Source organism: Ixodes scapularis, unplaced genomic scaffold (genome assembly GCF_016920785.2).
Source record: "Ixodes scapularis isolate PalLabHiFi unplaced genomic scaffold, ASM1692078v2 PGA_scaffold6__148_contigs__length_123643588, whole genome shotgun sequence".
NCBI lineage: Eukaryota > Metazoa > Arthropoda > Arachnida > Ixodida > Ixodidae > Ixodes > Ixodes scapularis.
Window position 1 is genome coordinate 4,424,824 of NW_024609881.1, and position 16,373 is coordinate 4,441,196.

The 16,373-nt window shown below is 46.5% G+C and overlaps 1 protein-coding gene across 1 annotated transcript in view; it reads left to right on the forward strand.

The window, feature by feature from the left end:
- The window catches only part of LOC8037793 (DNA polymerase theta), a 66,203-nt gene that overhangs the window by 45,915 nt on the left and 3,915 nt on the right, over positions 1 to 16,373 (forward strand). Inside the window, exons 12-15 of the mRNA XM_029993264.4 lie at positions 3,973 to 4,117; positions 6,586 to 6,770; positions 8,080 to 8,344; positions 10,614 to 10,857. Coding sequence (XP_029849124.3) covers positions 3,973 to 4,117; positions 6,586 to 6,770; positions 8,080 to 8,344; positions 10,614 to 10,857 — 839 coding nt within the window. The remainder of the gene's footprint in view (positions 1 to 3,972; positions 4,118 to 6,585; positions 6,771 to 8,079; positions 8,345 to 10,613; positions 10,858 to 16,373) is intronic.

The following is a 16,373-nucleotide window of genomic DNA, read 5'->3' on the forward strand; positions in this document are numbered from 1 at the left end:
AGCTGGTTAAGGATAGACATGGGCGAGAGGACAAAAGAGACGGATGGACACAAAACTCCGAACGCAGCTAAAGATTCTTTTTCAGGCCACATTCTTACATAGGCCGACAAACACGCAAGGAGACGCACTCTGCCTGAGGCTACACAACCGTGGCAAATAAGAATCAAAGAACAAAAGACACCGGCGACAGACTAGAGGACACTACAGTAATCTAAAAGACAATAATAAAAAGATGGTAAAGAAAAAAAAAAAAAAACTAAGTGTTAAGACACCTTCTACAGTAATAGCCTGAGTCATTGCCCATCCCCGAGTCATTGCCCACCCCACTTTTTGGGCCAATATCAATTTCCAAGAGAAGCTTCGAGGGATCGCCCACCCCTACAAATAGTTTAACGCGGGCTCCACAATTCGCGAACATTGATCCTAACCAAATGATGCGGCCGTGGACCTTACGGTTGGAGGGTGACCATGACAAAGTAAAACGAAGGGGGGAAAGACACTTCCCATTGTTAACGCATTTCCTCCCCGAATGCCGCGACTCCGAAGTTGAAGTACATGTGTGCGAATGGAAAACGATGGAGGTAGCAGAATAAAGCTTTGTTTTGCTTACAAAATAAACTTTGTTTGGCCAAAAATAAAAGTTGGAAAGATAACACAAGCAGTAACCCATTCAGAGATCGCGAGATCAGCGAATGTCCCATATCTGGGAATGTAACTGCAGAGTGTAAAGTCGAAGTCCGTGTCTGCCGAAATACGGCCACTGCAAACCCGCTCCTTCTTCCGTAACATTGCAACCGCACTTGGTGAGGTTGTGCAATGTTGGAGACAAAGCCAACAGATAAATCAAGATTTGCTGGGACGCCGCGCACACATTTGTAAAGCATCCCATTTCAAGCTCTCTGTTCGTGGTGCTGTCAATACCACGCAGCAAGGCTGCCTCAACCCGCTTTGATAGCATGCCGTGCACGGAAGCACACACGTATGCACCAAACAAGAATGTTGCACAAGAGCCTGGTGTGACTGACGAGGTGCCCAACTTAGCCCGAAGGCAAAGTATTTGTCAACGCAATCGCCGGCTTTCCCACTTCCCCAACATTGCTCTTCGTTGCATATTTCACCCGCATGCAAGCAATAGCCTTTGCGATATTAAACATTCTTTCAGGATTATTTCTTGCATAAAACAATGAAACTAATTTGAGTTTTGAGTTTAATGTATCTCTTTTGCAGCTGCGCTAGATATGTACAAAAGATGGGCGGTTTTTTGCTTTTTAAAAACTTTTTGTGCATACCCACCGAGACATGGCCCACCCCACTTTTTTATTAATTTCACGCAGTGCCCCCGGGATATTACGGTAATTGGGTTGGTAAGTGCAACGGGCATATTGCTAAAACATCCACCATTCCTGGAAATCATCAACGACTCCTTTGCAAGACGTTTATAGACGTCTTTTTCCTCACACAGAATCTCAGTGTCTTGCCACACAACACAACCATCAACGCACTGGGACATGTGTTTGGCCAACCCTGAAGCTTCGTTGCTATTTTTAACAGCTCTCTTGCATCCACGCGGCCGGCCGTTAATGCATCTGACAGTCTGGTCAACATGTAGCAAGAGCCACATTTCACAAGAGTTTCGTAAACTACACCAAGATCACAACTCGTAGAAGGGTCCCTATGATTCTTACTACAGCCACTTTCCGCAACAAAAGGAGTTAATCTGTACAGACGAAAATCGGGTTTAAAAGATACATGAATACCGAACTTCCCTGCCAAGGCCTTCAGGTTATGAGACATGCCATGGAAATACGGAAGACAGACATGTTGCCACGTGACTTTATGATGTCACGTGGCACCATGACATCAGTGTCAGGTGACACTGTCATGGCTTTATATATTCACAAAACCCTCGCATTGTGCCCTTCAGTGACTGACTTGCTGTGCTCACAAAAGGAGGAATCTGAGGATGCTATGCATTTGGGAAATGCCAAAGAGAGCCAATTTTTTATTAGTTAGTTTTTGGCCAGCAAAGGTTGACCACTGGTCAAAGAACATTCAAACCCATGCAGTTAATGCCGAGTTGATAGAAACTGGAAATATGTTTTGCTGCACTATTTATATTTTGTTTCATCTGGGCTTTGTGCACACAGAATAAGTACTCATTGGCAAAACAGTAGGATGTGGAACTATAATTAAGCGTCTTATTTGCCTCTTGTTGGTGGGCACGAGTGCTATTGCGGGCAATATAAGCTATAATAGTCTCCATTTTTTTGGAGTTAGGGCCGGTTTCTAAAAAACTTTGTTCCAAACTGTTCAACGGATTGCGAGTCTTGGGTTCCATTTTTTGAACTCTATGACAAATTGAGAGTTAATGATAAATTGTGGGGATTGGATGTTGCACCTCATATTGTCAGTGAGGGTACATTTGAAAAAGCTTTGGAAGTCACCGTGATGACGGCCAATGTAGGTTACTCTGGTGTAACCTAAAAATACATTTAGACAGTTTCAGAACAAGTTGAGCATCTTGACAGGGCATCTAAAACAAAACCCAGGTCAAATAAACTCCCATGGCATTTATTTTAAAGAAATTACCTTGTCAGCAAAACAAAAAAAAACCAAAAACAATGTCCTTTTTGGTGGATGTTGGCTCATGGAGAAATTTCTTTTTTTTGTTTTAAACTTTGATCCAGGTTATGTTTTGAAACATTTGCAATTTATCACCACCGCTAGCATCACATTCACACAAATTTTTGACTTTTCAAGATGCATAGTTTATTTATGCGGGCCAAAAGACTGGGCTTCGTTTCCCCCCTCGGATTTTTCACTACTTTCGGCTCGGAGAGAGATGGATGAATAGAGGCTAGTGGCTAATATACCCTTTGTATCAGGTGGTAGCTTGCGCCACCTAGTCTAGAAACATTTATGTTGGCACCAGGGCTGGGCTCGTGATCGATTAATCTACCGATTGATTGATTAATAATATAATCTCAATTCACTTTTTATCCGGTTATTCGGTAAAATTTTAACGAACCAAAAGAAAGTAAAAATTAGTCAGTTTTATCACGCGGACGTGGACCAGAACACCTGCATGAAAGGCAAGCTTTAAGTGAAATTGCAAGATTTGTAGCTCCAGACAAGTGCAGAAGGTTACGTGTATCACGGTTACCTCAACGCCATGCGAGTCTCCGTTAAAGGGATGGTGAACCGAAATTTGGATTTCAGAAAAAACAATGCAGGAAATGTAGGCGGAACGCTACAATTCCTCCACCACTACTCGTAAGGCGATATCTTGAATGGATGGCCGTATTTTTGGAAAAAGAGGTCGAGATTGAACCAGGCCGACGAGGCGCGTGACATCACTATACCGAGTTTCCTCCTCTCTTCGCTTCGTTCCCTCAAGGCCACGAGGCGGACATTACGCGAGGCCGTTCCCTCTCCTCCTCGGAGAAACATGACGACATCATCTCTGTCAAATGCGCCTCCTTTTCTTGAAAAATTTGGTCATCCGTTCGAGATATCGCTGTATGAGTAATGTTTTGGTGTTTGTAGCATCCCATCGCACGCTTTTACCGCATGTTTTGTGGAATCAAAATTTCGGTTCAGCATCCCTTTAAGCGCAGCAGAGACTATTGTGAACAACTGAAAGGGGGTTTTTCTTGCCGGAAAATATTGTTGAACCTCTTTGCCTCATGCAGCTGAACTAACAACGTAATGATCTGTGAGTATGAGTGTCTTCGAATATGTTTCGACTACACATCGAGGTTGATCTGTATTTGAAATTCTACATGTTTATCACATTATCAATAAAAAAATAATATATTTTGATAATGCAGGGAATGAACGAGACCGATTAATCGATTAATTAATCGATTGAAGGGTGGCGATTAATCGGGTTAGAATTTTTAACTAACGTCCAGCCCTAGTTGGCACCCCTCTGCTTTAAGTGTCGTTCCAAATGCTTTGGGGCACCCCCAGGTGGTGGCCAGCGGAGTGGCGAGCAGCCCGGAGGAGCTGTCCCTGTACTGGCGCTGCACCCTGCAGCACGCCCTGTCTGCCGGCCTGCCGCCTCTGGACGCCTGCCTGAGCTTCCTCGTGCAGCGGCAGTTTGTGCACCTCCGAGGTAGTATGGGGCCTGGAACACATTTCCGACCGGTGTGTTTACTGCGCCCAAAAGCGTGCTCCCTCCATTTCCACCCGTCTACGTCATAAAAGTATCGTGCTGTGTTCTTAGGCATTTTTTTCCGGAACTTCTAGGCCCATTTTCCGGGATCGCAAAATTTGACAGCATGACACGGCGACATTTGTAGCATCATTTGTCACCACTTCGGGACCACTTTCAATGCATGGGCAGAATAGGACGCTAAACGCACTGATCGGAGACCCGTTTCAGGCACCGTATTGTCAGACGACGGAATGCACGCGCAACTCCTCTGATCCCACTGTGTTTGGCTGGCACGGTGCAGTAACTGACTGCGATCTTTTAGAGCAGGGGTTCTACCTCTCTTTCGAATGGCAGTCAAGAAACCCCTACTGGTCTTGGCATTCAAATTATCATGTTTAACGAAAGCCTTCTAAAGCGGTAGCTTTATAGGCCCAACCACGCTCGAGGCCGTGTGCTCATGGTCATGTCATCAAGGACGCGTAATCAGGGTCACATAATGCCCGTAACTGAGGTGCAAGGTCGCGTAATCAAGATCACGTAAGCACCGGTTGCATAAGCTCCGTTAACAAAAGCACCGGTCGCGTAAGCTCATAAGCGTTGGTAGCTGAGGCTGACGTGACCTGATGTCCTTGATGTCGTCCTAGAGTTTGTCCTTGAGGTTGTCCGAGAGGTTGCTCTTGACGTTGTCTTCTAGGGCGTCAGCCTCGACGTCATTCAGACGGCATCCTTGAGGTTGTCCTTGACGTTGTTCTAGGCGCCGTCCTTGAGGTCATCTTTGAAATTACTCTTGAGGTCGTCCTAGATTACTTCTTAGATGTCGTCGACGTCGTCCTAGGCGCATTCCTTGACGTTGTCTTTAATCTGTGCATGGCATATTACAACCAGTTCATCACCATACCATTTCCTTTCGTTCTTGTAAAGCTTGCGCATTTCATCGCATTTGGTCAAATGAACGTGCCTGTAATTTTTTTGATTCTCTACTTCTGGGGCCGCCTCAAGCACGAGCGGAACGCTCGTATACTTTTTCTGTTCCCCTCAAAGTGTTTGGAGATGACGTAAATGAACTGCTTTAAATTCTTCTGTGCGTGCTGCATCCGGAGCTTCAATTCTTCCTTGAGCCACCATTTGCCATCTATAGTTGCAGGTTCAATTAGAAGGGCCGCCTCAAAATCATCCCAGGCGTCAAACCTGCCAGATAATTAGCACCAATTTTGCACTCTTCTCTAGCGTTGTCGGAACTACTCGGTGCACGCGATTTTCATCGAAGACACCGGTGATGAGGCAGGAGCTTTTGAGACGCTCTAGAAACGTTTCTGGTGTCTGTTTCTTCTCAATATATATTAAAGCAGTCTGTAAGCTTCTACAGGCCTCGTAAGCCATACTGCGCATAGTACTAGGAAGTGTATTGGCTCATAGTTAAAGGGAAGATGGGGCACTTCTACATTTGAGAAAAAACGTTTGAATTGCGTTCATCTGGCCTTTAGAATAACAGATATCACAATTATATTTCAATGCGATGCGCCGGAGAGCCATAAGAGCAATTTGAAAATAGGGCTGAAGCCCCGCCTCCCTAGCCTTGGCAAGCCAAAAGAGCCGTCGATGACGTCACGGACAGCGACTGTCTTTCGCGTTTTTCTCGCGTTTAACAATACTTGCGCGGAAAATGGTTTTGGTATTCGGGTTCACGAGGTAAAAATACACTAGAATTCACTTCTAACTCATTTTTTTCAAGAAGCTCCGTAGCTTCCCTTTAAGGTATACATCAATACTCGTCTGAGATGTACTAAGATGGCGCTTAAACTGTATAAACGCTTTACTTCAGAGCAAGGACAGTCAAAGGGAATTTGGAAGCTGGGGGAACCCCCAAGAGTTCTTGCGGGAACCCCTGGGTTCCCTGAGCTCCCGAATTTCCTTTACTGTCCTTGCCCCGAATTAGTGTTTTTTGGGTAGAAGTGCTATTTTAGCAGACCTGAGTAATTTATTCATGTATAGCTATGAGCCAAACACTCCTCAGTATGTGCTTTATTGTTTACAAGGTCTGCAGGCTTATGCACTGCTTCATTATATCAACGCCGAAGCCAACGGGGGGTCCCTCGGCTTTCAGTCGGGCGTGGCGCAGTGAGCAGAGTGCAGCATCTGCTCACTATCGGGAGATAGCACCACAAGCTAATAGCGTCCCTAACTCGGTCATCTGCAAATGCACTCAACGTTGACTTTGGCAAGTTTGTCACTCCTATTTTTCACAGAAAGAGAATTATGCCTCAAAATTTCAGGCAGTAAAACTGACTTGCTCAGTGCATATTGGGTGAAAGTTGGAGCTTTCTTTGTGCAGGCGCCGATTTTACAGCTCGTTTTAGGGCGTCAGATTCACTCAACCACTCTATAGATCTTGCCCTTGCGGTGACCGCAGTGGGACCTCGTCGCAGGTGGCGGCGAGGGCGGTCCCCGCTACCACCCGACACAACTGGGCCTGGCGGTGCTGGCATCGTCGCTGTCCCCGGACGAGGCCCTGAGCGTGCTGGCCGACCTGGAACAGGCACGCCGCTGCCTGGTGCTTGAGAACGAGCTGCACCTCGTCTACCTGGTCACTCCCGTCCATCTCAGCTCGCAGGTGGATTCTCGCCGCTGCCGGCACAAGCAACGTGGAAAAAATTGCACAACGATTGCGCTACTTATTCAACGATATGACGATGACGATTGATGGACATTGCGCCGATCGTGCAACAAACGGTGAAATAATATTCAAATGATGTCGCGTTGATTTAGCATCATCGCATTGTCGATTAATAAATGATTTTAAGGTTGTGATATGTTTTCCCGCCAAATTTAGCGGAAAAACTGAATTATTGCATAGGCCACGTGACATCAATTTTGCCGCTAAATTTTGCGGGGACAGTGAATTATTAAATGGGCCATGTGACATCAATTTTTGCACTAAATGTAGTTTGAAAATCTTTTTGTTTATGCTCACGTCGTTGAAAAACTGGGGGACGGACCACTAATGGCTGATGCTGTAAAAATCAACTTAATTAGTGCCGTGATTTGCATACAACATTTTTATTTGTTCGGGTACCTACCACATCGCCCAGAGGACATTGTTATAGAGGTGACTGAGGCTGGCTCACACGCTCACGCTTGGTTGCAGCCTCGTGTAGTCTTGTGCTTCCTCGAGACGAGAGAACACTAGAGAGTCTGGATTTAAGAGAGGGAACAGCTGAAACCATGAAGACTGTTTGCAATTTAATAACGGACAGTTTCCGCACCTGTTGGTCGCAAGTGCGCACACTTTGCGTCGTCGCTTGGCGAGAAGGAAAGCGGGTGGACAATGTGCGCCGTCGTCACCTCCTCGCAGCTCGTATTGCAAATGCGGCCCATAAACCACGCGACTCCGATCGAGCAGTTAGAGACACCCTGTAGTCAAGCAGGGTGTCTAGCGACCGGGAAAACCGGGAATTGTTAGGGAAATTTTAGTTATAGGGAAAAATCAGGGAATTGTCAGGGAAATTGTCAAAAAGCGAGCCCAGTCAGGGGCTCTACTTGCTGAATTCATAAACCTTGCTCCCATTGAGGTGTCCCTCCACTTCCCCAAGGAAGGTGCGAGGGCCGGTGCCGGCCAATCGCGACGACCGATAGGCCGCCCTCGCACCTTCCTCAAGGAAGTGGAGGGGCGCCCCAATTAGAGCGAGGTCTTGAATTCGGCAGCAAATCTCACCTGTTCGACACCGATTCAGTGGATGCCGCCATATAAATATACAGCATACAACTGCATTTCCATGGGAACGGGGTGGTTTGGTTCACATTTAAATGGCGGTGCCCATTAACTAGTTTTCCTTTTGGCTAAGAGAGTGGGGTGCATTTCGTGGCAGTTTGTGCCACCTCCCTCCCATTAGGACCCCCTGACCTTTGGGCCCTTGTTGCAGCTGGGGGCAGTGGACTGGGGCCGCTACCAGGCGCTGTGGGAAGGGCTGAGCCCGGACCGACAGCGGGTGGCGCAGCAGGCCGGGGTGACGGAGGCCTCCTTGGCGGCACGGGGCCGTGGCCGGGAGGCGTCCCATCGACGCCTCCTGGTGGCCTTGGCCCTCGAAGAGCTGCTCGGGGAGCGGCCCCTGGCACAGGTGGCGCCGCGCTACGGCTTGCCCAAGGGCCTGCTGCAGTCGCTCCAGCACGGGGCCGCCACCTTCGCCGGTGAGTGCCACCTGCTCTCCGTCTCGCCGCTGTGCATTCGCTCGCTCGGGCGAGGTCGCCGATGCAATGTTAGGGCGCTATAACGGTTAGGTTTTTAACGCAGAATGTGTTTTACGAGTCATTTTCTACGAGGACGTCTTCACAAACTAGCTTTATGAAGATGTCAAGAACAGGTGTCATGATCGAGTGATAAACTGGGAGCGTTGGAGGGATAAACTGGGAGCAGTGTACAACATTAAGGTTATATATAAGTTTATATGTAAAGTTTGAGTCCTGGGTCGGTGCGGTGTCAGTCAAATACTCTAAACAAAAAAGTAAGGATGGCCTCTCAGCAAAGCGTGCTGGAGAGATCAGTGTGACGTCGTACCGTCTGGCCGTTGACCTCGTTGATGTTACGCATCGCACTAGAATCGTATAAGGCAGAGCCCATGCGGCACGCTCGTTCGCTCGATCTCGCCGTGGCTAACGTCTGTTGTGCACAATGAAAAATTCAGCAGAAACCACACACGGAGTGTGGTTTGCACTAATTTCATGCCTGAGCACTGAAAGATGTTTCACAATGGCCGGGTGTTGTTTCCAAAGATATAATATAAAGAAAGGGTAAAGTGCAGGTTTTCTTTTTTAATCATCTAGCAGGAGCACATACAGTGCTTGCAAGCTGCTCAGGTCAAAAAGCATTGAATACAAATATTAAAAGCAAAAAGTTGATTGTCAGCTTTCTTTTTTTATTTCTTTTACTTTGGCACTTGTGTTTCCGCAACATTCCAGAAATTTCAGATTCCAAACTGGTGATACACTAGAGAAGTTCTCCATCGGATGTAAGCCCTCGTTCTCTGAATTCCTTTCTGAAAAGTCTTAAAAGGAACTGGAAAAGCTGCCCCCCGATCTCCACTACCGCCAGAGCAGCCGACACACAAAGTGACCATCTTATGTGCATCACATTTAATTTCGTAACTCCAAATAGCCCCAGCAAAACGAAACACTGTGCAAATGTAGCATTTAGTATATAGGTCTGCAAAGACATAACAAATAAGGACAATACACAATGTTGCCTGTTGTCCCTTCCTTTCATGTGTCTTGGTTTTCCTTCCCTGTCTCAAGTTATGTCAACCTTTCATTAGCTCGCCTGCGCGCTCACGTTTCACCCAACAAATAGCAACACCTTCCGCACATGCACAGTTTAGTGTTTAGGTAGGCACTTTCAATGAGCATTGGCCGCCGTACATGTGTAGTGGCTATTACTAGAGAGCAACCTGCAGCAGAACAGGCAGATGCCTTTTCTGCTGCAAATCGCTTTCCAGCTGGACAATCCATGCAAGCTTCAGGTGCCAGGAGTGTGCCTGTACGTCTTGCCGGAGCTTCGTGACGTTCGACAGTATAACTCGTGGGCTACCGTTACATAGTTTGTCGCCACTTTTTTAACACTTTCTATGCGCATTTACTCCCTTCCTTATAAAGAAATAAAGTCATTATTTTGGCCTACGATGTGCAAAGAAACAAAAGCGATAGCTGTAGCAGGGTCGCGTAATGCGGGTAGAATGGTGCAGTCACGTACTCGAGGACGGAGGTGCGACGTGGTTAATTCTCATGGCCGTCATGGTTGGCGTCGTGAATGTCACTGACGACCACCACCAGTGCTCAGTGATTTTAAAGTAAGTGGGTAAGTGCGATGGAAATTTCTAAAACCATCCAACATTACGCGCAGCAACTGGATACTGCCAAGATGGAATTTTGCATAACGCGAGGGATGTTTGAAAACAAGTCTTTCAAGCAGACGACAGGAAGACTCTCCCTTCATCGCTTCGTTATTGGTGGGATGCCGGGGCTCCCCTCTTTTATTTCTCCATGCTGTGCGGCCGACGGGAAAACCTGTCTTCCCTGGCCTCGCACCGAAAGCGGGAGAATAAAAAAAGATTTTCCCTTCTTCGCGGGCGGGGATGACAACAGACGAAGTAGAAAACTCTGCAAAGTGTTGCCCGTAACCACCTAGAAAACAAGGCATGACATCATCGTTGGTGTATCCCTAACCTGCCCCAAGCAGAAAACACGCCGAAGCTCAACAAAAGTGGCCGCAAAGCAGCAGACTCCTCCACCTCGGCATCGCCGCGTGCCATCGTCGTGGTCGTTGCGAGATGCTGCGAGACGCGCAGGCGTCGACGCTGACGCAAGCTAGGCAGGGCTGTGTGGATCCATCAGGGATGGCGTTTGGGAGGAAGAGACGTAGGCCCTGTCCTCTAGGTGGTATGGACTTGAGCGCACCCTCTTTCAGGCATGGTGTGTGCCTTCTGCGAGCAGCTGGGCTGGCACGGCCTGCGTCTGCTCGTGTCCCAGCTCCAGTCGCGCCTGCACTTCGGCGTGCGTCCCGAGTTGGTGGAGCTGCTGCGCCTGCCCTGCCTGGACGGGCCGTGCGCTCGGCTGCTGCATGACTGCGGATTCACCGAGCCCCGCTGCCTGGCACAGGCTACGCCGGCCAACCTGGAGCTGGCCCTGAGCAATGCGGGGCCCTTCCGAAGGTCTCTTTGCCCGTCTGAACGCTTTAAATGCTGCAGCACTTCTGTAGTCAATGACAGTGAGAACGGCGTGTCTTTGGAATGCCCGGCCTCCAGTCCCATGCCTTCCACCGTGCTCTGGCTGCGTGTAAGCTCTTGAAATACACTAGGCACCTAAGCGTTGTTGCTCCTTGTCATTCTGACCCTCACCTTGTCAGCGACCATAGCAACACCGTGAGATTGCACGCATCTGTCCATCGTCGCACAATGGCTGAATTTAACGGGAAAACTTGTAGGTGTAGTCTTGACTTCCCTGCTAAATGGAGCGGGAGGTGTTTTTCCCTCTAAATTTTATGGGAATGGGCATGTGCTTTAAAGTCCTGAGCAAGCGCCCTCCCAACCTTTGGATGTTGGCAAACTTGGGGAAGGGTTAGGCCAGAGTGCAAAACTGCAGAACATGATAGGGGAGGCTTCACCACTTTGCTCGGTGAATCTGACAACCTTTGGATGTTGGCAAACTTGGGGAAGGGTTAGGTCAGAGTGCAAAACTGCAGAACATCATAGGGCAGGCAGGCTTCACCACTTTGCACTGGGGTGTTTGGAGAAGTGGCTGACGAGCAAAAGCACCACGCTGGGGGGGCACAGAAATTCGGGTAGAGCACTTGAAATGACCTTTGCTTAGTTTTCAAACATTTCTACGAACTAGCAATCGGGAAAACCGGGAATTGTCAGAGGAATTGTAGCTATAGGGAAAAAAATCAGGGAATTGTCAGGGACATTGTCAGAAAGCGAGCCCAGTCGGGGAAAATGAGCCGGAAACACCATTGAGGGCCCTGAGCAAAGAGTTGAGGACTTGGGGGCGGAAAAATATGCAATAAATTCTGCTTAGAGTGGAGCGCGGGCTCTGCTTACCTAGTGTTGAGTGTGCTGTCCGATGTAAAGGGAACAGCCAAAAAATCCGGTCCAAGCCTTGGATTGGATTGAGGGCATGACACTAGACTAGATCCAGTTAGAGCTACTAGATTTAGTAACAAATGAGTTATTGACGTGTGTGGTTGAGCGTCATGTTTTTATGGTGCTTCCAGAAGTGGCCTCTTCACTGACGTTGTCGGCGGCAAGAAAGTGCTCGTTTAATTCGGACCGAACAAACCCAAATATTTCGGAATGTTCAAGTTGGATTAAGCCCGTGCAAAATGGTCCTTGCAGTGCTCAATGCCTTGTATTGTAATGGTCTTAAATATTTAACCGCCTCCACAGTGGTCAGGAAATTTAATCTGAAATTGTTAGGGAAAACGTGGAAAAGTCAAGGATTTTCAAAATAATAATTTGCTAGACACCCTGGTTTGTTCAATTTTGCCGTTTCAACATGAATAAATGTGTCTAAAGCCTCGCATCCTCGACACAATTTTATTATATGAGGTGTTAGTAGCCTTATCTTCCCGAGGCACATAAAATCATTGCTTCTGATTTGCATTGCTCTGCAACTTTGTTAAAGGGGTTAGGTTAGGATGTGCGGGCCTATGTTTCATCATGGGATTAGGATGTGCTGCCTGTGCTTCACCATGGAACCACTCTTTGCGTTGACGTTGCAATTCTGCGGCCGAATAACTGCGGCTGGCAGCACTGCGCTACAGTTCACAAAGTTTTGTTTCACACGTGTCACCCACGACCTGTCGACCGTGTGCGTTTTTGGCCGCTGCAATGCCCAATGTTCGCAGCAAGCGAACGCACACGGCAATTGTTAGCGCATCCAATGATGCCCTCGTTTCTGTCATCTGTTTTAATTGAAAAGAAAGAGGCATATTAAACATAGATAAACAATCTTGGTTTGCATTTGCGTAGCATTTCTTGAAACATTGCTGTCTCAAGCACATTTGAGATATTCATCGGGGATTGTGAATGTTTAGTCACAAAAGGGATGATGAAAGAAAAACTTGACTTTACAAAGACTTCATGGCACTCAACCTTACAAAGACTTCATGGAACTGAAACACACAGACTAAACCCCTCCAAGGCTTTACACATGACCAAAGTAGTAAATGGGCACAAAGGGAAGGACCCAATGCAAGAAACCAGATCAATTGTGTATTTGATGCACTTGCAGCGAAGCTTGTGATGTACAAGCTTCGCTGCAGTGTTTCTCCTTCTGTCCCGTGATTCCTCGCCGCGCTGTGAAGTGCCAGCGATTTCTGCCGCCGCTGCTCTGCCAACTGCGCTGTGGTTTGGCGCAGCACGGTCGGTGGTCGAAGAGGCAACATGCGTTGGATGCTCCGAAGAAAGGACCCAACCGGAAACTTTGCGTTCCCAGTGCACCCAGCTACATGTCACTGTGCATGTGACTTGGGAGACGGCATAAGATTTGAGAGTGGTTGGGAGGTACCCAAAACCTCCATCTTTGACAGTTAATAAAAAAACAGCTAATGCAAGCAGACGAAAATTGGTCTTAAGTGCTTTACTCTGGACGTGACAGGAAGTGATTCCCACAATTATTTTACAGAAGTTCAAAAACTGTTAAACAACCCCTTTGAAAAACTAAAAAATAAAATCACATTTTTGAAATTGTTTTGTTGAAGATTAGCAGGCATTTATCGTCTCGTCCTGAATTATTTTTTAGGAATGAAGTCTCTTTTATCTTGAAACATTGTCTTGAAAATGTAGTAAAATGGGCCTCTGCATGTTTTTTTGCTATTATTTCAAAAGGAACTATCTACACACATTTCTATTTTATGAAGAGCATATCTCCACTTACACTGTAAAAGCTTGGTTTGCTGAACAAGTTGGTAGTGGACATTCATACTAAAAATAGCGCAAAAGAAACGGGACAAAAAGACGAAGAAGCACACAGCGTTTGTCCTGTGTGCTTCTTCGTCTTTTTGTCCCATCTCTTTTGCGCTATTTTTAATATGAATCTCCACTTACACACATGCAATCTTCACAATTTTTTTTTCTTTCTTTAGTAGGTGTATGTGTGAGGCAATGAATATAGGATATTTTAGATGCCTTTTATACTTCCTGCAATAAATGTTAAAATGAAAAACTAAAGTGTCATAAAAAAAAATAATCTGAGCTTTCATTTATACCCTATTGGATTTCATGCACCTTTCAGTTTACTAAGATATTTTATTTTCTAATTTCAGTATTTCAATTTGTCTTCATTAATCCTTTCCATTATCTTTACAAATGGAACTTTCAATATTAAGAAAACTAAATAAGATACATCAAAACGAAGTACATATCTGTAGTCAGATTGTAAAGGCAGATAAGCTATGTAAATTTCAGTTCAATTGCAAGTAATATAAAAAAAGCTCTTGATGCAGTGTTGCCCCTTCAAAGGGACAATGAAGGCAATTTTGGATATTTTTTTGGCGATTGAACTGGGTTCCAGGCATGTCTCGGGCCACGTTGCCCAAATCTCAGCCGAAATCGGCGCTTGCGTGCTGCGCAAATCAATTAAACGGTTGCGGTAATAACCGTACCGGGATCGACTGGGGCGACACCCGAGAGTTGCGGGAGAAGCCAGAAGAAGCGGAGCTCACGTGACCGATTCGGGGCCAAGAAGCGCAATGTCACAAGAGACGCGTCAGCGATTGGTGGAAATGAGAGACGTGCCCTCGGTCACGTTTTGGTTTGCGAATTTTAGGAATACTGTTGTAATTTCCGCTTGAATAACCATAAAAAGTATAAATCGGACCGGAATTGATTACTAAACCGTTCATAAAACAGCATAATAATTTTTCTCTTTGCTACGCTGGACGCGAAACGGGCAACGAGCAACTATGGGCAAACAAAATAAAATAAAAAAAGAACACGGGGGAGGCATTTGGTTTTGGTTGCAGATGTTGGTGTCGTGTTTACTTTGGGAACACGGTACCCGAAGGATTCTGCAAAATGGTAGTCATGCCAAATTTGTGCGCTGTAGATGGCTGTTCTAACGGTCGACTGAAGGCTAGTATTTGTTCGGGCGACGCTAGTTTTCACGTATGGGTTGCTGTTCGTGTTCTTTGACGACGAAAAGAGGACGTCCGACTTTGGTGAAAACCAAAAATAGTGCTGTTTATTTTCTCCTTCTTGGAAAGCGTCCCCCGCGGAGGAACTGGTTCCCGGAACGGCTTGGTAGCTGCCGCTTTCCCCTCGGCATCTCCTCCGCGTCTCTGTCCTGCGGCAACGCGCTGCTCTCGTCTCGCCCGCGCGAATGTTGCTCACTGCTTTCGGAGCCTGCGGGCCGCTCGTTGCCAGCTGGGCGGTCTCCGTCGGGTGGTGGCGGAGGCCGCCTCACACATACTTCCGTTCCATTGGTGTTAGGTTACTGAACGGCAGCTCGAACTCGCTTGCAAGAGCGGCAATGTCGTCCATGTTGACAGATTCGACGAAACGACTGCGCCACCGCACTGCTATAACTCATTGCGGTAACTAGAGTGTCGATCTCCTAAATACTACCGATACCGACTATTCACACTTGACGTCACTCCCTACGTCACCTCTGTTTTCGGAGGCCCAGAAACGAGAATGGGGATTGTTCAGTTTTGGTTTCTTCAGTTCTTTCGTAAGCACAGAAATACACGTCACAAATGTCTACAAAAAATTAGGCAGCGTGCTAGGTTCCCAAGAAGCCTAAAAACACCATTTAAAAAAATTTAATAAAATCGTCTTCATTGTCCCTTTAAGCATAGTGAAAACTAATGAAAGGCTCTGAAAAAGATGCAGCAAACCTCTAGTCGCTCTGGATTTGCTTCGAACTCAACATTCACCATTTGCACATGCCTAGGAATGGAGTGTATGCCCTAAGCCAGCAGTTCTGAAACTTCTTCATCTCGAGGAATTCTTCTCTGGCTTGACTGAAAGCGAAGGAGCCCTTTCTGGTCTTTGCACTGATGTAATAAAGCAGTGCTGAAGCCCACAAACCTTGTGATCAATAATGCACATACAGTCAAACGCCTTTATAAAAAAATGCATCCACTACGAAAACCACCCTTTTAACGAAGTAAAATAAAGACCTGGCCAATCTTCTGTGTTCAATGTATTTCTCCGACTACTATAGCGAATTCCTGTTTAACAAATATTTATGTTTAATGAAGCAATTGCACAGCCCCACAAAGCAAAAATGACCGTTATTATGAATTTTCTAGGTGAAAAGTAATGAATTTCACGTAAATCGTCGCTCTCAAGTGACACCCGTAGAAAACGGAAGTACTGCGGCAGCGGCGTTGGTCGAAACTGCCACTGCGCCGCGCATTCTCGGTTTTGGGTCAAAAAAATTTGTTGGTGTGTAACCCTGTGTTTAGATTGCGCTACGTGTCTATGTTGCTGCGAAATGCCCGCGCGCAATCTTCCATACTTTCGTTTTGCTCGAGCTGTAGTACATGCCACTCCGCTCCAAGATGAGTTTTTTTTTTCAATGCTTCGTCCGGACAATTTGCACACTTGTTTTCTTAATTTACATGCACGTCAGCTCATTTGAAAAGACCCGCCCGAAAAAGAGTATATATACATAAAAAAAAATACTTGGGCAGTCACAACTTTTTTATGCTGCCTTGGCATTT